At 32.9% G+C, this 23,465-nt stretch overlaps 1 protein-coding gene and 1 long non-coding RNA gene across 3 annotated transcripts; both read left to right on the top strand.

Annotated features, from left to right (window-relative positions):
- Window positions 1-1,637: 1,637 nt before the first annotated feature.
- LOC128167865 (big defensin-like) lies at window positions 1,638-22,014 on the top strand. 2 transcript variants are annotated; one of them, XM_052833810.1, is made up of 4 exons: window positions 1,638-1,672; window positions 9,359-9,596; window positions 11,468-11,659; window positions 20,388-22,014. In XM_052833810.1, the coding sequence occupies exons 2-4, from the start codon at window positions 9,368-9,370 to the stop codon at window positions 20,474-20,476; spliced, it is 510 nt and encodes a 169-aa protein (XP_052689770.1). In that variant the 5' UTR covers window positions 1,638-1,672; window positions 9,359-9,367; the 3' UTR covers window positions 20,477-22,014. The 2 variants fall into 2 exon arrangements, with proteins under 2 accessions (XP_052689770.1, XP_052689771.1); XM_052833811.1 differs by having other exon boundaries at window positions 11,468-11,671; window positions 20,388-20,476.
- Window positions 15,948-19,135, top strand: LOC128167866 (uncharacterized). The gene is made up of 2 exons (XR_008241268.1): window positions 15,948-16,361; window positions 17,487-19,135. It is a non-coding gene; the product is annotated as an uncharacterized LOC128167866 (long non-coding RNA).
- Window positions 22,015-23,465: the final 1,451 nt, after the last annotated feature.

Below are 23,465 nucleotides of genomic sequence, written 5' to 3' on the forward strand. Positions count from 1 at the left end.
CCACTATTAAAATGATTAGAAATGATAGAACCGTTAAAGACCGAGACATCAGTATTCTTCACTTATTTTAATACATCCTTCCTGCAATGTTATTACTTAGGTTTTATGTAGCTATAAAGTTCGCTAAAATATTAATGTTGTTTGGTAATTCTAGCTGTTTTCATTCAGATCCTTCATTCGGATATTTCTTTCAATTGTAATTAACTGTATGTTAATTTTTATTAATAATCATAGGTTCACTAAAAGCATGCATTTTTAGAAAATGATTTGTGTCCAATGGTTTTTTGTGTAAAAATTGTATATTCCTCGACAGTTTTTGTTTTATTTGTAAAGAAAACTGTATATCAAATATTTTTAATACCATTTGATCATAAATGGAGTTTTATCTTATTAAGCGTTTTGAATACTTACCATTCTTTTTCTAATAATTATGTGTATTTGCAAATATGAGTCTAAAAGAAGCGAAAAGAATGAAAGAAATTAATTTTATTGGTTGTGTCTGTATTTACAAAGAACACATGACTGCTGGCCAAAAAATACTGATAATGTCATATTAATATTTTCAACAATATTTAAAAATATTTGAAAGCTGATTACTAGTATTTTCAATTTCACGTAACACCAACTTCCCTTTATTTCAGATATTACGTCAAATGACGTAATGGTTGATTTCATTTTTTTAATTCGCAGAGTTTTGTAGTTTATTATGAAAAAGCAACAATACACAATCATTTTATCTATTTTTACAAAAACAAAGAAAGTCTTCAACTTATGGTTTTAATTGTTTTAAATAGTGTTTTAAAAACACCACATTGCTCATATCCTTAGATTAGGTTTTCCTAAAATCGGTGGACTTCGGAAGGTTTCAAATAAGATGTTTTCGTTTACATTATAGTAGTCCAAATTTTGACTTTTGTTGCATTTTATTTTGTTTTAAAATAGTTTATTAGATATAACTAGAAACGAATCATAATATAAATAGTGACATTACTTTCGAACATTTTCAGCATTAATAATCCCCATGTTAGTCACATACAAAATGTACATATTTTCACTAAATTATTTACATTTCATTAGAATGACAATTTGAAATCATTAACTTTCACTTTTTGTAGTTATGAAAAGTTCCGGCAAAATCATTTGAATTTTATAAGAAAAAAATTACCTTAGTGAACAAAAATGCATGTAACTTTGGTACAATTCTTTAAAAATGCGATTTGGCCGCAAACCTTGTACAGTTGATTTAAATTTCTGTGAATTGTTTATAAAATTGAAAACAAATTTAAAAATCAGAAAAATCCAAAGAAGATGGATATAGAAACATTAAAGCTGAAAATTCGTCTTTTTAAAATATAGATATGGTAATGGGTTTGTTTCGGATTATATTCACACACAAACAACCAAATGGAATATGATAATGGCTGATAAAAAATAGTCAGTTCATTGAGCGTTCTGTTTATAAATTATATAAACACCCTGGGGTTATTCACGTGAATGGATAGAAGGGCTGTATAATTAATAATTTTGAGATTAATGCAAGGACAATACAGTCCTGGTGCATAATACATTAATCAAAGTCAACATACATATTATAAACACATTATATAAAGTAAAGTTTCATTATTCAAATTGATTATTTGAAGCAGGGAACTTGAGTAGCACATCAGTAAAGGTAATTATATAAATTACTTTTTTCAAGTATCTAATTTAGCTTTAAAAGCAAACGTAGCTGAATACTGTGGTTTTCCCATAATCCACGAAACTTAATGCCCGCGACTATTAACCAATTTCCCCTTTTTGTTCCGACGTTTTAATAAGATAATATAAGATCGTAAACTTACAAACAGTCGGTTAAAGGTAAATTCTTTTTTATAAAGCCGACAAATTTAATATTCATACAATAATCTAATTTTTACATAATCAATATTTTTTTGATAAGATCTAATCAGTAAGATAATTGACAAATGGACGGTTAGATGGCAGCATCAAACTAGGTTTAATCAGTTCCTACAGGTGCATCCTGTTAGTTCCATTTTCGGTGCAAATTACAAAAAACATCCGATTGTTTGTTAACTAAATAAAACTCATATTGATTTATACTTCTTTTTTTCGATTTTTTAAAATTGAACACAATAAATAGAAAACAGATAAAAATATTTATAGTTTTTAAGGAAATTTTCATTTTTTAAATGATTTTCCGTTGTGGAGTACGGAAGCGTTGCCATTGCGCTTCTCTGACGTTATGATAAAATGGCGCTTTATAGGGGTACGTTATAAGAAATAACATAAAAGAAATAGTAAAAATTGTACGCCGTTGAAATTTTAGATACAGAATGATGTTATCCTCGAGGACATTTTTCTTATTTTTTTTTTTAATGAATCCATTTTACCAATCTTCATTCGTAATGATCTAAATATATAGCAAAATTTGATGCATTTTAATATTTTGAGATGGCTCCCACTAAAAACCAGACGGTAGAATTTAGTATTTTTTACATATAAGTTAGAAAATGATTTTACTAATCATATTAGTGTAGCGGCTTAGGTCAATATTTCAGCAAGATATTTCACTTGTGGATACAAGCACCAAATTTTGCATGAAGGTTCCTTGAACATTACTTGATCAAAAAATATCGTTGGCCATTCAAGTTTTGGTCATTTTCAAGATGGCCGCCTCTTATTTCAAAATGGCGTCTTTTTTCCATAATGTTTTCATGATATTTTAAATATTTCTGGGTAATGTTTTTATTTTCTGTGAAATTATGAAGAAGAATTTGTTGTATGATATAATTTGATGTTCATTTCATATATGAACACTATGCGCATGCGTTTAAAAAGATGCTGCAGCTCATTTTTGAATGTACATGATCTAATCGTCTAAGCAGTTGCACTGTAAAGAGCAGTGGAAAATAATTCGGACTTGAAACATTTGCATTCCCCAGAACAACTAATATTACATCAACATTTCAGTAGTTCTTAACATGAAGCCGCCATTGGTGGTAAGGATGTCCAGTGTGAAATCTGAAAACCGTAATCTTTATCCCAACCCCTCTGGAAGGGGATGCTGTGAGTTTTGTCATTTGTATAGTGACTGACCCAATGTATGTTTAGCTTGCAATACAGATCTCTTAATATGATCTACAAGAGCAGCTTCTGAGGGATCGAGGGATGCTATTGTATGGACGCTGCTTACGAGCAAAGAGGTCAAGGCGCGTGTCATTTACTCTATTGGCAGTGCTAGACCGAACGTACATGATGTGTACAAATTGATTATATGTCCTGTCACACAGTCACAAGGAGAACTTAAGAATCCGAATACCTCTGCAACGCTCTCAACACATTTCAGCCTGCCATGCTGTCATTTTACATGTCCCATCAAATTCGGTCTCTGTATCACAATCCGTGAATGCATGAAAGAATTAAAGTGCTTTTGATCTTGGACCCACTGATCAAACATAATCATGAATTGGTATCGATCGCAAATTCCTGCCCTTTCACCCATAACTCATCAACTTTCAAATCATCAAAAACTCCCACACCAATAACAACAACAATCTGTATCCGAACTTGATTTGATACTACCCAAGGCTGCATGATTTGTATGTAGGAACATACAAGTGTCAGCTTCTTCATGGTTTCAAGATGATACAAAGTATGTTTCTATAGCTCTGTTACTGACAACATTTTTTCCTTTGTTACAACTATAGTAGTTTCTGTCGTTATAGTTAAAGATACGATTTTGTTGGCTAAAAACCCAATAGTTCAGTTTTTTCTCTATACACCGAAGAAAAGAGTTCCAAGTCTACTGTTTCCAGTTACCTACCCTCTAGATTCTTTGACAGTTAGCAATATATACATGAACATTTCAGTAGTTTTTGACATGAAGTCGCAATTGATGGTAAGGATGTCCCGTGTGAAACCGAAAAACCGCAATCTTCTCCTAACCCTATCTGGAAGGGGATGCTGTGGTTTTTTACTTACATAGTAACTGACCCAATGTATTGTGACCCACGGAAAATGCACAAGTCGGTCGGTATTCGTTTTACAAGATTTATAAAAACTCCGCAACTTATTTCAATATTCCGCGATATCGGGAGTCGGTGGACGATCGCCTTGACCGTCGCTCTCCAACTGCCGAATAATTAAACATATCCAACAATTACATATAGATAACAAAACATTTTAACAAAAGAGAATAATAGAGTTACTTCAATTAACGGATTACTCAGATAAACTGTGAGTCAATTAAGGGTGTCCAGATCAAAGTCACTCAACGCCAGTGACAGGGAAAATGTGTCATGTCCATGTCCAAGGGGAACATTTCACACGATGATAGTATGTCCAGCTTGCAATACAGATCTCTTAATATGCTCTACAAGAGCAGCTCTTGGGGGATCGAGGGATGCCATTGTATGGAGGCTGCTTACGAGCAAAGAGGCCAATGCGCGTGTCATTTACTGTATTGGAAGTGCTAGACCGAACGTACATGATGTGTACAAATTCTTCTAGTTTATTAATTATATGTTTTGTCACACTGTCACAAGGAGAACTTAAGAATCTGAGTACCTCTGTTACGTTCTCAAACACATTTCAGCCTGCCATTCTGCCATTTTACCTGTCTCAAAAAAATGCGAACTCTGTATCCCAGTCCGTGAATGTATGAAAGAATGACAATGCTTTCATCTTGGAATCAGTGATCAAACAATGTCATGAACTGGTATCCATCGCAAATCCTTGCCCTTTCCAAATGTCACCCATAACTCATCAACTTTTTAATCATCAAAAACAACCACACCAATAGCAACAACAATCTGTATCCGAACTTACTGTGATGATTGAATTGATAGTACCCAAGGCTGCATGTTTTGCATTTGCATTTTTTCCTTTGTTACAACTATAGTAATTTCTGTGGTAATAGTAGCAGATACGATTTGGTCTGCTTAAATCCAGATGGTCTTGTTTTGTTCTCGTTACACCGGAAAAAAAGTGTTCCAAGAGTTTGGCGGTCTAGTGTTTCTAGTTATCTTCCGTCTAGATCTTATGCCTCGTTTTCTTCTACTTTCACCTTTATGGTTATCATCTTTGTAAACATCGAAGACAATAGCCTTGCACAAGCGAAGTGCGCTAGGATAATGTCATTGGCATAGTTATCAAATGTTTGACATTGTTCGGTTGTTTTGAATTGACTATAATGATGGGCCGTCAATAACAAGTGAGGGAACTGTCGGTACACTGTTCCCTCACTTGTTATAATACTTGACTAGCTTCCAAAATAGGCATCGACTGAGATTTCACACCAGTATTCGAAAAAAAACATTTTGAGAGAGCGAGGGGGGAATTTCTGGTTTCATATTCAAAAAATTCTTGAAATCACATTGCTCTGACAGGAAATAAAAGTCTAGATAACAGGATACAGTTATCTTCTAAATTTGCTAACTATGTCTTTGAAGAATCAGCTTTTTGTTTGGAAACTTTACCATTAGAAAAACTGAAGCACTGAATTTTTCAAGAATAGCCATTGCACAAGCCCATGAGCAGAACAGTGTAATTGTAAAAGGTGATGATGCGATATTGCTAACTGTCAAAGAATCTAGAGGGTAGGTAACTGGAAACAGTAGACTTGGAACTCTTTTCTTCGGTGTATAGAGAAAAAACTGAACTATTGGGTTTTTAGCCAACAAAATCGTATCTTTAACTATAACGACAGAAACTACTATAGTTGTAACAAAGGAAAAAATGTTGTCAGTAACAGAGCTATAGAAACATACTTTGTATCATCTTGAAACCATGAAGAAGCTGACACTTGTATGTTCCTACATACAAATCATGCAGCCTTGGGTAGTATCAAATCAAGTTCGGATACAGATTGTTGTTGTTATTGGTGTGGGAGTTTTTGATGATTTGAAAGTTGATGAGTTATGGGTGAAAGGGCAGGAATTTGCGATCGATACCAATTCATGATAATGTTTGATCAGTGGGTCCAAGATCAAAAGCACTTTAATTCTTTCATGCATTCACGGATTGTGATACAGAGACCGAATTTGATGGGACATGTAAAATGACAGCATGGCAGGCTGAAATGTGTTGAGAGCGTTGCAGAGGTATTCGGATTCTTAAGTTCTCCTTGTGACTGTGTGACAGGACATATAATCAATTTGTACACATCATGTACGTTCGGTCTAGCACTGCCAATAGAGTAAATGACACGCGCCTTGACCTCTTTGCTCGTAAGCAGCGTCCATACAATAGCATCCCTCGATCCCTCAGAAGCTGCTCTTGTAGATCATATTAAGAGATCTGTATTGCAAGCTAAACATACATTGGGTCAGTCACTATACAAATGACAAAACTCACAGCATCCCCTTCCAGAGGGGTTGGGATAAAGATTACGGTTTTCAGATTTCACACTGGACATCCTTACCACCAATGGCGGCTTCATGTTAAGAACTACTGAAATGTTGATGTAATATTAGTTGTTCTGGGGAATGCAAATGTTTCAAGTCCGAATTATTTTCCACTGCTCTTTACAGTGCAACTGCTTAGACGATTAGATCATGTACATTCAAAAATGAGCTGCAGCATCTTTTTAAACGCATGCGCATAGTGTTCATATATGAAATGAACATCAAATTATATCATACAACAAATTCTTCTTCATAATTTCACAGAAAATAAAAACATTACCCAGAAATATTTAAAATATCATGAAAACATTATGGAAAAAAGACGCCATTTTGAAATAAGAGGCGGCCATCTTGAAAATGACCAAAACTTGAATGGCCAACGATATTTTTTGATCAAGTAATGTTCAAGGAACCTTCATGCAAAATTTGGTGCTTGTATCCATAAGTGAAATATTCCATCCACTATCCGCTACACTATATAGAACAATTTGAGAAAAAACCTATTGTAGTATTTTTAGACGGGGTCACGTGACCCCGTCTATTGGTTTACTGTCAGCCGATGTCTCAAACCGGAAGGCACGCGTAGAACACATGAATTGAGTCTACGCGTAAGAAAATAGTGCAGAAAGTTTTCATGCATTTCAGTAGATATGTATTATAAAAACACGCATTAAATCTTTTAAGTCCTCTGTGTATAAACAAAATTCTATTTAGAAAATAAACAAATAGTTTTATTGATCAAAATATTCTTGCTCGGGTTAAAATGTGGAATGAGTTACGTAACTGAATGCACAGCGCCGTTGACGATTCAGTTGGTGTACGAGCTCATTAATCAATAGAAGAGGTTGATGGTGGAATCGAAATTAAAGTTCCCAAATGCAATGTGCAATTTTTGAAAAGTTGTGAATTTTATTTTGACAGTCTTTCACCTTAATACTATCAAACTTCATGCGCAAGCCGAAGTTAAAATCGGGACGGGTTATACACAGATGTTTTACAAATTAAATAGGTGTTTCATTGGCTTCCAGTCGACATGCGGTATGACTGCTGTTCGTCTCGAAAGGAATTTTGTACAAAGAAAATAAAAACAAGTCTGAATTTGCCTTCTCGTTCGTTGGCTCTTTAGTTGATAAAACTGAATTTGAATTTTAAACAATGCATTGTAAACAAAATCTATAATAGGTTATACATTTTGGAAGACTTATACATCATATAATATATACATTCTTATCGATTTACGAACCAAGTTGAATGTTAATGTTCATGTTTTCCCGCTTAGTTGGAATCAGGCTTGGGGTGAATTACATTGTAAAATAATGCATTACATAACTATTACTTCATGAATTAGGGCATTAAATTACCATTACCATTACTTAATTCTCTTGAAGTAATGCATTACTTTACCATTACATGAGTAAAGTAATGCATTACCATTATTTTGTGAAAAGTTAAAAAGGTAATTTAAAAACTAAATAAAGAGGTTTTGTAAATATTTCATAGATAAAACATGCTTAAAATATTTACAGGTTCATGTTCATGTTCACTATCAGGTTCAAATTTAATGACTTATACAAGATTGCTGTTGCACTTGTAGTTCTCAAAGGAAGGTTGGTCCCGTAACATTTACACGCTAATGGCGGAGTTGACAATCTCTGTTATTTTTGTCTCTGATTTTCGGAGTATGATTTTTAATGAAAGGAACGGTTGTATCGTAATTCGTGTGGGTGATTCACGAGTTTACACAAAAAAGTAGTAAGTGGTGAACGGATTTATTTTTACCTATTAATTTTGCATGAATCGCAAATGAAGAAAATCGTGACAGAAAAGTTAGTCTTAAAAATCAAAATGGCGACCGTGACAAATCTTTTTATTGTCAAAATTCTTAGAATCTTATTGTAAAAAAAATTATCTAACGTCAGGTGCCTGTGTTTGTTATCGGTATACAAATGTTCACTTTGTTTGTTAATTCAGCAGTTTTAGAGTTTTCGGGGTTTTCATAAAACTTTTATTACGGATACCGTCCGACTTGTGGATTTTCCCTTGGATCACAAAATTGAATAAATCTAATGATTAAAATTATCTTCTTTGATATAGTTGTTTGATTTTCCCCGTTAGTAGTAATTTTTAAAATTTTTCTTTGGGGTCTTATTTTACATAATATACTGTTGTGTCAATTTTCTACAATTATAAAGGCCGGGATTGAGTAAAATTTAGACAAAGTATCAGACAATTGCAAAAAAGCCGAATTAACATAGATTGTTGCAACTAATTCAAACTCATAAATTTTGGAAGCATATTCGAGAAAATCCAGGACAATTACAAATTCAAACTTTCAAGACTCCGTCTTTCAGTACTCTCAGTACTTTGATTCAATCTGCTTTGATGTGCGGAAAATGACAGTTTCCTGTATATTCCTATAGTAAATGTACTTCTACTTTGAGATAGTCCCTAAAAAGAACCAGACGGTCGATTTTCTTGAAACTTTGCAAATAAACTAGAGTTGGTTGAAATTACAAATTGGCTAAAGATAAATAGTTATCTATTGTAGTTTTTCCGCAAAAAACAAAACCCAAATCGGCATCCTTAAGTTTATAAAAAAATCATTATCACATCAGTTATAACTAAATGCAAAAGTTTATTACGATTTATACTTTACTTCTTGTGTAGAAAGCAACAAATGCAGCAAAGAAATGTGATGTTTATTGTACATGTAATATACATGTAATTATGCTCCACTTGTAACCTTCAATACAGTAGTTTTAAATAATCGATGTAGATGAAACGGTCAAAACTCACATTTCTATGAAGAAGTTGTAAACAATACGCAAATTGAGGATAACAAAAATTTGCCAAAAAAAAAATCCACAAATAGAAATCTTTGATTTAAATGGGAATTGCAATACGCCAATCATCTTTGAACTGTAAGTTACCTTTACCATAACATTTTGTACTAGACGACTATCATGAAGAGGAAATCATTTTTCTGCTTCTTCTTCATTGTCCTTTTGATCTCACCTGCACCGATCTTGGCCGAAACTTTGGAGGAAGTGAAAGATACTAGAAAGAAACGCCAAGTAGGAGCCCTACTGCCCCTGGCGTCCTATGCTGGAATGACTGTGGGTGCTCCATTGTTTCTAGCCCTTGTGGCAGCGTATGGTATTTATGCTGTCACAAGGTATGCTATTAAGAAAGGTATGTGCAGTCACATTGTGGGACTTGTACGAGAATATTATCCTTTGCGATCCAGTGGGCATGTTCACGAAGCTATCTTAAGACTAAGATATGTCTCAGACATCACTTAGGACACGTCTTAGTCCTAAGTCAATTTCTTGAAGCCGTCCTATTTTAGGACATGTCTTAAAAATATCTTAACTTTAAGACATCCTAACAGGTGTCTTAACTAGTAAAAATTGCCGTCGCCTATTACAACATACATACATTGCGGTACCGAGTTCTGTCTCCACTCCAACATCAATACCCCCAGGAATTCCGTCAATGGGCGTGTCCCCAATTATACCTATCACCGACTCCTCAAGAAGCGTCAGATCAGCCGGCGGCGGTCCTCCTTCAGTCTTTTTTTAGCTCTCTTCTTTGTTTTGCTGCTTTTTTCTTTGTTTCGGACATGTATGTTGTCCATTTTTTTCGTATCTCATCCACATTCCTGGCATGTCCGGAGGAGTTGCAGGAATTGACTTTTTCGCAAATTGCCTCTCATACTCGCTTTTTTGTGTTGTTTGTCGTTACCGTCGAAAGTTTCGAAAACAAGACTCCTCTGCATTTCTCCACTTCTTTGAGAATGATTTGAATTTCAGTCTCAGAACAAAAAAGTTAGTATTTCTTTTTCTTGATGCCATGGCTATGGTTCACGCAGTCTAATACAAGATTATGAGGGTCTTTCTTTTTTTTGTTTTTTAAAAATGTTTTCATATGTTTGTTCACTTATGTATATATGTTAAACCTATGAATCGTATGGTTCTTGGTAATAAACAATACAATACTCGCTTAACATGTATAATGTAATGAATAGGCACTGGACAGAACTGGACGCACGGATGATTTAAGACTGGCGCGAATTAAAACCAATTACCAATATCATTAGCTGATCATATAAAAACATGAACAAGGTACACGTGCTTTTACAAGCGTATGTTGACTGCTGTGTGAACCATTCATTTACATACATTAGCTTTTCCTAAAAGTATTTATCTACATGTTAAAATTCCATAATATTGAAGACAATCACTTACATTTATTGGATTAAAGGCAGATAAAAAATCCAAAAGAACAATAATGTAGTGAATGTTTCACAAGAAATCTCTCTCTCTCTCTCTCTCTCTCTCTCTCTCTCTCTCTCTCTCTCTCTCTCTCTCTCTCTCTCTCTCTGTGTGTGTGTGTGTACATGTATTATTCTTTTAACACCCCCTCCCCCGCTTCGTTACAACGCTTATACCGTAAATCAATAACGACAAAATGCTCAACACACTGCACAGTTTATATAATACTTATGTGAAAATATAAATAATTTATTAAGACGATTTTATTTACTCTATTTATGATATATGTACCCATATTATGTTTTCTGATTGAAAAAATACATTCCGTTTTAAACTGTTTTTCTTGTAAGGATACATACAAACTGAAATTAAGATGTCTTAAATTAGGACTCGTCTGAGATAGCTTCGAGAAACATCCTAAGATATGTCTCAGATTGGTCATAAGATTCGTCTTAAGATATGTCTTAGGACATGTCTTAAGACGAATCTTAAGATACTTTCGTGAACATGCCTACAGGTCTGTTACGAAAAATCTTAAAGCTTACGAAAGAGTAACTCTCTTATGTTGGCTCCTAACCTGTTGAAACAATAAGTTTTCTGAAATATAGCATGTATTATCAAAAAGAGAACCGTTTTCGTGGTATTTAGTTAACTCCTCTCATGTTGTATTTTTATCTTTCATTGACTAAAATAACGGTAAACAAAAACAAAATATTTAGGTGTTGAAAAGAAATCTAAAATCACAGCTACAAATGTACCTGTACATTATCTTTATATCTTTATTCTTAGCTGAAAGAGTGTCTGACAAAGACAACCACGCCTGTGGGAGAGGTATCGGATGGTGTAGACCAAAATGTTTTCCAGGAGAGCACTTGGACTGGGATGACCCCTTATTGTGTGGGTCGTATTACTGCTGTATGCCTGGGAGGGGAAGGGGAAGCAGAGGAGGATCCAAAGGAAAACAAGGGAGCAGGAGAAGAGGTTAATATTAAAGTACGCGAAGAGCAGTTGATTAAATAACGTGATAACTGATTCTGTCCTAATAAATCAAATGCAAAAAGTTTGTGGGGTTTTTATTCCACTTGCAAATACACATCCATCTCGAATCATAGAAATTTTATTTTTAAATACAGACAGTCCTATAATATAAACAGGTAGCTACTGTGCAATACACGGTAGTCATTATAAAGTTCATTTAATATGGACATTTTCTCCATAACGGTTGAAGCGTTAGGTTGCTTGACGGGGTTGTTCCTCTTTCTATTTGATACTGCATATTTTTCGCTCACTTTAAGTGTTTTCCCATTGTTTCCACTGATTTACTCCCACACTTGCCTGTATTTTCTACAACACACTTTGTACCTCTTTGTAAAGAAAGCTTTATAATTTGATCAACAAAATTGTAAAATGGAAAGCATTACCAAAATGCAAAAATTGCAGATAAACAGAGACATGCGATGTGTTCTCTGTACTCTAAAATAACCTGTACTTTAGTTATCTCAGGATTCTAATGTAAAATACATATTCTTATATCTGTCAGATTTTGACATGGAAGTGGTTGTTGAACAATAACGCCAGAAAATGCACTAAAGTCCTTTTTCTCCGAAACAGATTTGAATGTCATTAGGTAATTCGGAACATCTTTATTAACTAACCATCTAAATTTTAATAGAGTACCTGTTTTGTATTCTGTTATAACAGTTTTTCTTGACTCTGACTATGTACCAGTGTTATCACCAGAATATCTTAAATATACCTTGATTTTATCTACACTCGATTCTACTTTACAATATTTATTTTGTTTAAGAAAATGACACACTATTTAATAATATTGTGCAAAAATCTCTATATAGTATATGGAATTGATATTCTACCAGAACGAAGTGCAGCTTCATGCATGATTGAGTGTTGATGCCAATGATTTTCATGGCATCACTTCCATATTGCCAATAGTTACAAGAGTCCGACTGCCTGGCGTTGCCTTTCAGCAATTCCTAAACTTTTCTTTAACACCTATCTTGTTCCACGTAAGATCTATGGTATCTTTTTAAAAATAAGAAATTGAATTTTTTACAGAATGAGCTAATATTTATAACCTATCGATGATTTTTGAATTATACTGAATATTGTACTAACCGTTGATTAAAAATAATTAAAATGACAACATTGCATCACACCGACACAACCTTAAAGAAATTTGAATACTCAATCCTTCAGAGCACCAATAGTACTTTACAGTGCAAGCTACCATAGCGAGGAGTTTTACAAGACTTCAAACACTTGTCTATAGAATTTCCTATTTCAGCACCAATGTCCCATGATCACTCTCTAAAAGATCGAGCATCCATTTCAAAAGAAAAAAAGTCTTAAAATAATTTTTAGTTATGTATATTTGTGAAAGTTTAACTGTATAGGAGGCACATTAGCCAAAACTTTCCAATTTACGATTGATCAAATGATGTTTTTACAGGTCTTGAGATATCTACAAAACTAAGCTGGCTACAAGAGGTTGCAATGCGTTTTATTACATTCTAATATACGGTATTATTTTGGATTAACGATCTTCTTTTTCAGTAATACATGGTATTTGAGAGATGAACAGCCAAAAGTGTCAAACAACCACAATTTTAGCACATTGAATTTAATCAATTTTAGATATACAAATGAACCCACAGATGTACCGTGCATATTAAAGATATTTGAAATACATGATAACCACAAACGAAACTAAAATAGTCTTACTTTAGGAATAAAAAAATGTCCATAAAAAAAAGAAAGAAGATAGAATCTAGTTTTTACATGGTTTTCGCAAATAACAACTAAAATGAATCATTGTGATAAACGAAAACAATCCAAGAAACATTAAAAGTACGACAGCCCAGTTTTAGACCTAACTGCCCACATTTGCTAATCCAGCATGAGTGTTCCCTTTTGCGTCATGTTTGTGACAGAGAGTATAGATAAATTACTTATCTACGTGTCCGCTCTTCGTCCGACAAAAAAACTTCCTTTTACATCGTCTGGTATTTCTGGATTTTTTCCCATCGTTCCATCTTCACATAAGGTACAACTGTGCTCTGCACAGTGGAATGCTTTAACGTGCCCTGTCCCCGTACGTAAACGAAAATCGTTTTAAGCTACATCGTTCGTATCAAATATTGACATAATGTCTTTTAATTTCATTCAAGTTTTATATAAGAATATACCGGTATATTACTGAAGTCTTTGATATATCACAGTTTTTCGACTTAAAGGTTACTAAAACACTTTAAGTTACCTTAAATCATGTGTCTTAAGAGAGAATTTCAACTCATTAAAAATCTTCATTGTATTTCAACAAATCATTTAGACACCTAGTTCATCAATTTTAATGTTTAATCGTATGAAATGTCAAGTATATCCCCAACCAACCCACTTAAATGTTTTGCTGTATAAATAGTTATTTCCCTCTATCTGGTTTTACTTTTTGAATGTTAATTATACCCATTCTCAGTGTCAATTCTTTGAAATCAATTTATGATCAGTTTTTTGTACATTATATAGTCTGGACATTCACTTTATCTTTGAAAGTCAATGTTTTATATATTTACGTAAAAGGACATTTGATTTATGTAAAATTTACCTGCACTTTACTTAAGGGTACACGGGAGGATTATTTTAAGGGTTATTTTAAGGTTTTACAAATGACATTCTCATGCTACAATTTACAAATATCCATGATATGTCTGTAGCAAGGCAAATCCCTTCACTGAAACCACTTTTAAGTGAAATTGTAAGAAATTTAAAATATTTTACATCTTGCAGGTATCTTTAAAATTAACACACATTCTCTGGGATAGGTTTATATGTAAAACATTGGTGCTTCAACAAAGTGATTCTAAAATTAAACACTTGATTATACTAGTCTACGATAACTATTTACTAACCCTTTTATGTCCACTGATTTTAATTTATCAGCTTCAAATTAACCTGTGTACTTGGTGCAAATATATTGTTTACGACTACCGTTTAAAAATATAATAGGGCAGCCGGCAGACAACCATTGTGACGTCAGTGAGTGGAGCCAACTAATTATAGTACAGGTATTTGTAGGTGTTTTCATACAATTTTCAAGGACCATATTGACAGTTGACGAGAGAAAACATCAATATGATTTTAAAAAGTGATCGGAAATATTATTTGACACGTAAGGACAAGACAATTTCATTAAGTGTACATTATAAAGTGTTTACTTAGCTTAGCAATAGTTTGTTATAGATCAGGTAATTACCACGAATTGCTCTCTGCTGAAGAAAACAACTTCTTAAAGTTTGGTCCGTATTTCGAGTTCTGTTAATAGATTAGACGTGAAGGATTACCAACGATGAAACATATCCGTGTGGTTAAAAGTCAACTGATCCTGTTATATCAACAAAGTTTTGTTTGATCAATCAATCAAACTTTCTGGTGCTTAATTTTTCCAAACCTTCACCAATTGTCTATATTATTATTATTATCTGTAAATGTGTAATTTACTTTGACCCCACTTAAAACATTAAATGTTAAATCAATTTGTGAGTAAACTAAAATACAAAATTATGATTATGAGGATGCTGGTCGAAATCGTTTAACGGGAACTCGTTTAAAGCTCTAATTTGAAACACATAAAAGTTTAACTTTTAAAGTGAGTATAATTGAGTAGAAAAAATAATAGCATTATTGTGGGTCAGATTTTAAGTTCACGGTCAAACCAATTAATTAAAAAAATTAATAAACTTCAAAATGTATCAAGATATGTGTTTTATGTCTTTTAATTTTCAATTCACATTGAAAACTACGAAGACAGTTTGGGACACAATCCTATAATACATAAGCTTTCTATTGTAAGGTCAGGCAAACATTAGCGATTCTGATCTTGGGTTGTGGGAGGGCAACATTCATAATCTTAATTTGGGTTTTGAAATTGTGCTATGGTTAAGATAATAGTTTTTCATACAGCTGCCCCCCCCCAAAAAAAGTGGGATGCTTATTTAAATTGAGAGCCAATGCATACCATTAACACAGATATTAGGTTTTACTAACCCGTTTTTGTGTTTTCTACAGACCTTTGGGCACTGGTTAAAAAATTTAAAATCCCCTTTATACTTGTATAAAATCTTTTTTACTTAATGAAGACTGCACGACAGTCGGATTTTTAACGTGACGTTATTTAGGAATGAAAGTAATTTGTATCAATGAGAGTTATCTTTCTTTTAAGAGGGTCAATGGACCTTAAGGATATGTGAACCTGACAAAAACAAGTTCATTGCGCAACGCGAACTGTCGTCTGGCGACAAGCAATCGTATTTCACATCGACGGTTTATTTGCTTAATTTAAGGTTTAAAACAGTGATATAAAATGTGTAAGTTTATGAATTTGCATAAAATATAATTTATATCAACATTTACATCAAAAGGTTTTACTTTTTTTAATCATTTACAAACTTAAAGTTTACGACATACTTGCGCCGATTTCCGGTAATTTCCCAAATCTCGATGTAAACAACAAGTCGGAATGACAAAAACTGATGGATATTATTAGTGTATGACGAATATTGCGAGCACAAACTGATGTCGGGTGTCATAAAAAGGGAATGGAAAAAAGGACGAGACCATACACCAGTTCCCTGTGATCTAAACCTGCCATTTGCAAGCAGTAAGCATGGTAGGTGTCTTATCATGACATGTGCTATATTGTATTATGTTAACGTTACAGATTATTATGCTCGTATATTATCCACGTGAAAACAATATCGCCTAGCCTATATGCAGAATAGCTACACAATAATCCTAATTTGTTCAAACATAAAAATTATTCATTGTTAATTCAGTCAGTGTTTGTAATTAAAATAATCACAATTTTAGTTCGAATTTTCTTAAATGAAATTTACCATCTGATGATAAATGGTAAGGTTGACCGCATAGAGGGCCCTGAGTTTACTCTAGCATATGACAAGCTTATTTACCAACATTTACTCACAAAATATTTTTAGTCTAACACTTTCATGCACATTAGCTTGAACAGTATATTTGTAAGGAATAGGTTATATGTTTGTATTGATGATTTTTTTTAGCACATACTGGCGTGCGACCAGTTCTCGCCGAGTACCATTTCTCGCCAGTACATTGTGACGTCATTTTTCGTCTATAATTTTATGTGTTGATAAAATGACGTCACAATGTACTGGCGAGAAATGGTACTCGGCGAGAACTGGTCACACGCCAGTATAGTTCATAACATGAAGAATTAATCTTTTATTCACTATCAATAACTGATAATGTTGATAATGTTGATTCTCTGTACTGTGAAAACATTTGAACAGCTGACTGCAGATATTCACCTTTATTGAACTGTAAAAATCAAAGTACAGTTGAAAGAAAAATTAGTATATCATGGTTTATCGGTTGATAGAATTGCTCACATCATATTTAGATTTCATGTGCTGGGTTCATTATTGTTAAATTCTTATTTTTTTCCCATTATTTTCAAATCATTAAAACTAAGATTTTTAAATACACACAGTTATATAAGATATGAAATTGTCAAATTAAGTAACATTAATTTAAACTTTTCAAGATTAGAATAAAATGTTGACAAGTTTCACCTGATATCAAATTTTTATATAGAATAATCCATTTATATAAGGTTCTGTCTGTCTATGTTGCATACACTTTCATGATATGCCTATATGAATTTTATATATTTTTCTACAATCATCTTTTCATATAAGTCCTTCTTATATGTTATAAGTAATAGTACCAGTAATATCAGGTTTTTTTTTTAATACAGACTTTCCAAACCTCCAAGAGATGAGAACATCACTGGTATGTGTTAACGAGGTCATTCCTAATACAAGACACAATGCGGAAAAATATAAGACTAATGTAAAGAACTGAAACCATGAGTGATGAAGAGAAGAGCTGATAATCAGATTATTGTCTCTGTTATGTTCATCCTGATAAAGCCTTTCCCGATTGATGCCCTGGATCATTTATTTGGTAATTTAAGGATGACAATATTTATTTCAACATTTATGATATAATATTAAGACAATTAATAAGCAGCACAACATATCCTGAAATATGAAACTGGACCAAACCAGTGATAATCTACCATTTATGATTTATTACATTTACTTGGATTTGAAAACCATTTCTGAAACTCCAAAAGTCATGAATAATTTGGACATATAATGCATACAATTAAGAATTAGTATTGTAAAAGAATATATATTATGATAATGCATATGCTATAAGAAATACAATTGATAGATATCAATTCAAAAGGTGTTTATACTGACCAAGTGCAGTAATGAAGTTTGTAATGGCTATATACTGTTCATGTGGAGAAACTGGTTTTTGAAATATATGTCTTATGTTTATAATTATGTTTAATTTGATGATTGCATAGTATATCAAATCATCATTTCTGTCTATTAGTGTCTGTCTGTCCATCCATTTATCTGTATGAAGTCTGTTTTATTTTATAACCCTGATGAGGTTACTGATGTAGATCAAGTTGAGATCATCATTATGACAGTTATATACAACAAGCCTCACAGAAAATATCAGTCCTCTAAATTACAGAGTTTTTGAATGAGTTTAAAATGAATGTATCGTTGAGTAAAATTTTTATTTTTAATATTTTTTGAAATGATTTTTGTGAATAAGAATATTTTTTGTTATAACTTATCCTTATCTATTTTTTTATCATTTTTGCATGAAAAAAAATATACATATCCTAGTAAGGCCACACCAATATAATTTCTTGCTTGTCGGACATTAAGTGGAAAAGGGTACAAGCGGGCTAGCGATAAAATAATAAGATTATTATTTTTTGTAGCCAAAATTTTGAGGCGGTCCATAATGATATGATTTGTAAAGTTTTATTTAAACACGAGCATGCAGGATCCGATAAAAAAGAAATTTAATTGGTGTGGCCTTCCACATTTTCTATATTTTAGTTCAAATTGAGGCTGAACCATTGTAATATATTACCCTGCATAATCATTCTGATAAAGTCTCAATCATACATTATAAATAGCATCGAGACCAATATGGGGACCAAGGAAGGGTTCAAAGTTCAAAGGAATTATAGGATTGCATACAATCATGTATATACATAAGGACAAATCATAAATCATTTCAGAATCTGCAGTGTTGTTTAGTCCAATCAGATAATATGATTTAAAGAATTATCATGATTAAGTATCAAATTTCATTTTATACCTGTAATCATTTGAAAGATTCTCCTATTTTCAGACACCCATTTTAATGCAATACCTTACAAATCAGACAAAACTTTTAAAGATTGATAGAGGAAATTCAAATTAATTACAATCAGTATATGATTTTTATGAAACCTGTGATTTATTTGGTTTGATTGTATTTTAAATCTTTCAAAAAAGGCTTAATAAAGATTGTGTGTATTAAAGTTTTCATGCATGTTTTTCTTTTTTGTGTACAGAGACTATAGTTTCTTGATTATATCAGATGCACAACTATGACACTCTGTTAATTACCATTCAAATAAACTCTTTAGGAAGTGAAAAAATTGTTAAATTAAAGAATCATTTTCTCTTTATATGATTGGTTTTTAGAAATACTACCATTTATGGCAGTGTTGACTTTCATGAAGCGCGCAGAGTGATTTTTTGTAAAAGTCAGATCAGAGGAAATTCGGATTTTCAGCCTTTTTAATTCAATTAGTTGTAGTATTTACAACACAACTCCTTTAATTTTGTTCGACAAGAACTTATGCAGGTTCACAGTATAACTAGTTGAAAGAAATCGCCATTTAAAACTGAATTATACAACTTTTTTTAACAGCATGTAGGGTTTGTAGCATCTATTTCAATAGAGGTCAGAGGAAATTCAGACGTTATTATCTTTTTTTCTAATTCACGAACATGCCAATTATTGATTACTAATTTTTTGCTATTTATCATATCTTCAAAATTACATAAAAAAATAAGAGTGTAATTATAGGAAATTGTATTTTTTGCAATTTTTCTAGCTCGGGTCACGTCAAAAAATGTCACTTTTTTAGTGGTCAGAGGAAATTCAAACTAAAATAGCGGATTAAATAAAAGGAATTCTTATAATCCATTTTCAGATAAATAGAGTATTTTATTAACCTTTTTAATATTTTGGTGAGAAAAGTTTTCTAGTTAATTGTAAATATGTCTTTTATGACATTTTCAATTTGCATTTAAGGTTTTTTGTGTCGTTCTAATTTTTTGAACATGGGTAAGTTTGAAGGTCGTTGCCATGGAAACGAACTCACGAACATATGCTTAAAATGTCTTTTTTGACAAAAACAAATGGATTAGAGTCTGTTTAAACAATTTTTTCAATTATTCAATTAGTTTCATGTCAGGTTCACATGTCCTTAAGGAGGTTCTCTCCCTCTGAACAAGGCGTCAGGCAGGACAGCTGACAATTCGCTGACGCTAATACTACATGTTATTAGACACAAATCACCACAATTGACACGCGTACATATGTGTATTTTGAGCCGCTAGTTCTAGAGTTTCTATAATTACAAGTAATTGTTGTAGGTGAACCAAATTCAATATGTTTAGATAAGGCAAAAGAGTATGTTGTGGTTATGTCTGAACGAAAGAAAGTCGTGGAAACTACGTATCTGCATTGATAATGTTTGTAATTACACTGTGCCATTTGTTTCTAGGGAACCTTTACTATCTGAAATTCTCTGGAAGAAATGTTACATCAAAGACCCAGAGTTTACTACCGTGTCTCTCACCGACTTCATTTTGAAGCTCGTTTGACAGGTGTCGAGAAATGTCCGGGAATTCAATGAAAGCCGGTGAATGTACCAGTTGACAAGACTTTCCCTTCGACTGCTAAGACCCCAGGGGTTGGTGGTTACCATTTATCAGATGGGAAAAAGAGAGAGAAACCTTACTCAGTTTGTTCACGGCCTTTTCTAATTTAATTGACAGATTTAATTCATTGTTCATATTGTTGATGCCAAACAACACTCCAATAGCTTAAGACCTTGAATCCTGGAACATTAAACCAGCAAACACATTCGCCTGTTTGCTCGTTTGAATGAATAATACGAACATTTGTGCAAACCTGCAAATAAACAATTTAATAAATGATGTATGTGGTAAAACCTGGCAGAAAACACATGCAAACATACAAATCAACATTGAATTAACTGGCCTTCAATCAGGTATACATGGGAACTTAGAGGGATAACAGCTGGATATCTTAAACAAGGTGCGATAAAAACTCTGCGAACCAGAGATGAATTATTTTACACTCTCTGCAGATAACGTCTGAAGCCCTCTGATCATGGTACCGTCTGACAAATGTTGAAAGTGATGTTATGTCAATCAAAAATCTCCCACTTCAAGCTTCCTTTCTGTAAAGCAACATACTCAGCCTCAGCAAAGTATCTTCCGTTCTTTTGTTCCTAACTGCGTGAGAAGATTCATTGAAAAATCTCATAAACTTACTTTACGTGTATTTTGCACACTTATATTCCGGTAGTCATTTGACTTTTGTTTTAAGAGTTTAAAAAACTCGTTATTTTCCTAAAAACTTCTAGTTTCTTTTAGCAAGGACTTTGAGTTAAATTGTTAGTGAAACCATGCCCGCTGTAGTACTACATGACAATTCGCTATGGAAATCGTACCGTCCACTGTGACATGTTTTATTTCTTTAATAAAATCTGCTACATATGTTAAATGGCAGATTTTTTTAAAGAAATAAAATATGTCACACTGGACACTACCTTAGTTTATAAACATTAACGCACCTAATGCAAAAATATCTCATCAAATTCATATTCTAAGCTTTAGATTTTGTTCGTCCTCACAATATAAAAGTCACAGCATTATAAAGCTATAAATCTGAGGAAAAATCTATTATAAGATGAAAAACTTTAATTGAACAAATTATCCAAAAGTGATATAAGCAGTAGATAGTTTTAAAAGAGAAATGATTTTTCTTATGTTATAAAATGCCTTTTTGATAATCATTATCACAATTCCGTCCAAAGAAACTCTATAGGAATCCTTTTCAGACACCTCGTTTTAATCTAATCATTACGCGTAGACTTTTAGTCCAGACATATTAATTTCAATTTGCAATGTAAAATAAACAGTGAAAAGGTTCATGTGCATTATCACTTTGTCTGTGCACCATTTACCTGATGCCCAAGAGCGGAGATTAACTTAACGCCAGAAGACGAATGCAATCTTTTTTTATTTTGTGCGCAAACGTGCACGGATGTAATCTTAATGACATGATTATGATCAAATAAACTCTCACTCTTAATCCGCTTCTGTTTAACACGATTACCAGCGTTTTCAATTCACTCGTTGACTTGGAAAATACGGAATTTTGTCGTCCAACTTTCAACGTAAAATGTTCTCTATCAAACGGCAAAACTCAATGATCAAAGGCCAAAATAAATGTCTACATACCTTTTCGCTTAGTGACTTGTGGCAAAGATTACGAGATATTTTGGTAAGGTTTATCCCTGTCAATCACTGCTATAAGAATGAAAAATTATGTATAATTCCATTATCTTTATTAAAAGATAGGTGGAAATGCTACTCGCCAGATTAAGCTTGTGTTTATGGTAACACAAAATAAATTAAAAGTACCATTGGTATATATTCAATTACTAAGAAATTCTACGAACCTCGATGTTCTCAACAAATGATGCCATTGCTTTCTAGCTTAAAAAATGTTCCTTAAGGTGACAATTTTAAATACAATTAAAGCCTTGCATATATCAATGTCGTTAAATTAAAGTAGGAAATGAGGGAGTTCTTATTCTCCATTTTAAAGGGTATCTATAATTGGATTACAAAAACATGGAGCAATATTCAAATTCCTGGGGAACAAATGATACTATCGAACCTACTTCAGTAGCTGATGACGCAATACTCTATATATTTCATACAAATTGTGTCTTTGCAATTCTACAATTTGTGGGGGGAAAAAGATGGTCTCTGCTGTTGTGTACCACTAGAAGACAAGATAAAATTGTAAATGAAATATTGAAGAGCGAATCCGGAGAACCCAACTTCTATCCGCATAACTACCGATCTGAATGCCAAACATTTGCTGAATTGGTAGAGCTTAAGGGATTAGCGGATTTTCTACATTTAGACATCAGCGATGTTTACACAAGAGTTAGTCTGTATGTTAACATTCCGACACTCTATCCATGCTCTCTCAAATCTACGACAGAAGGCAAACTTAAATTAATGGGAATTAGCAATTTGCGTACATAGTTTCTATTGATGAATATTTAATTAATCAATGAAATAGCAAACAAACGATTATACCATCTTAAAAGCGCCAATACGAGTAAGTCAATTTTATAACATGTTTCTTTTAATGTGCAAATGTTTACTATTTCGAAAAATTTCTGCGCAAAGAATGAAGTCAGCAAGCATGCTGAAACGTGATCTGCAATAGTATATGCTGAACATGTTTTGTACTTATAAACATTAAATTACCCCCGCTCAAATTGAAATAAAAACCCAACATATTTTAAACAAAATAGTCTTCAAACAGAATGTTTAAGAAATAAATTAAAAAAACATTCCTGAAAGATCCATTATTGTATTTTGTGTCGTGAAGTCAGCACTACCACAGAAAGTAGTTACACATTCTTGCTAGTGACTGCGAAGACAACGGGAAAATGGAGAAAAAGGTCTATCAATTATTATGTCAAGAACGGTCAAGGGATTAACTCGAATATTGTTTTGAACTAACTGCA

This window comes from Crassostrea angulata, chromosome 10, assembly GCF_025612915.1.
Source record: "Crassostrea angulata isolate pt1a10 chromosome 10, ASM2561291v2, whole genome shotgun sequence".
NCBI classification, from domain to species: domain Eukaryota; kingdom Metazoa; phylum Mollusca; class Bivalvia; order Ostreida; family Ostreidae; genus Magallana; species Magallana angulata.

Excerpts from the sequence above, each read along its gene's own strand:
- LOC128167865 (XM_052833810.1), top strand. The coding sequence starts at position 9,368 with ATGAAGAGGAAATCATTTTTCTGCTTCTTCTTCATTGTCCTTTTGATC. Across the intron at positions 9,597-11,467 it reads AAGGTATGCTATTAAGAAAG|CTGAAAGAGTGTCTGACAAA; the intron begins GTATGTGCAGTC and ends CTTTATTCTTAG. Across the intron at positions 11,660-20,387 it reads ACAAGGGAGCAGGAGAAGAG|GGAACCTTTACTATCTGAAA; the intron begins GTTAATATTAAA and ends ATTTGTTTCTAG.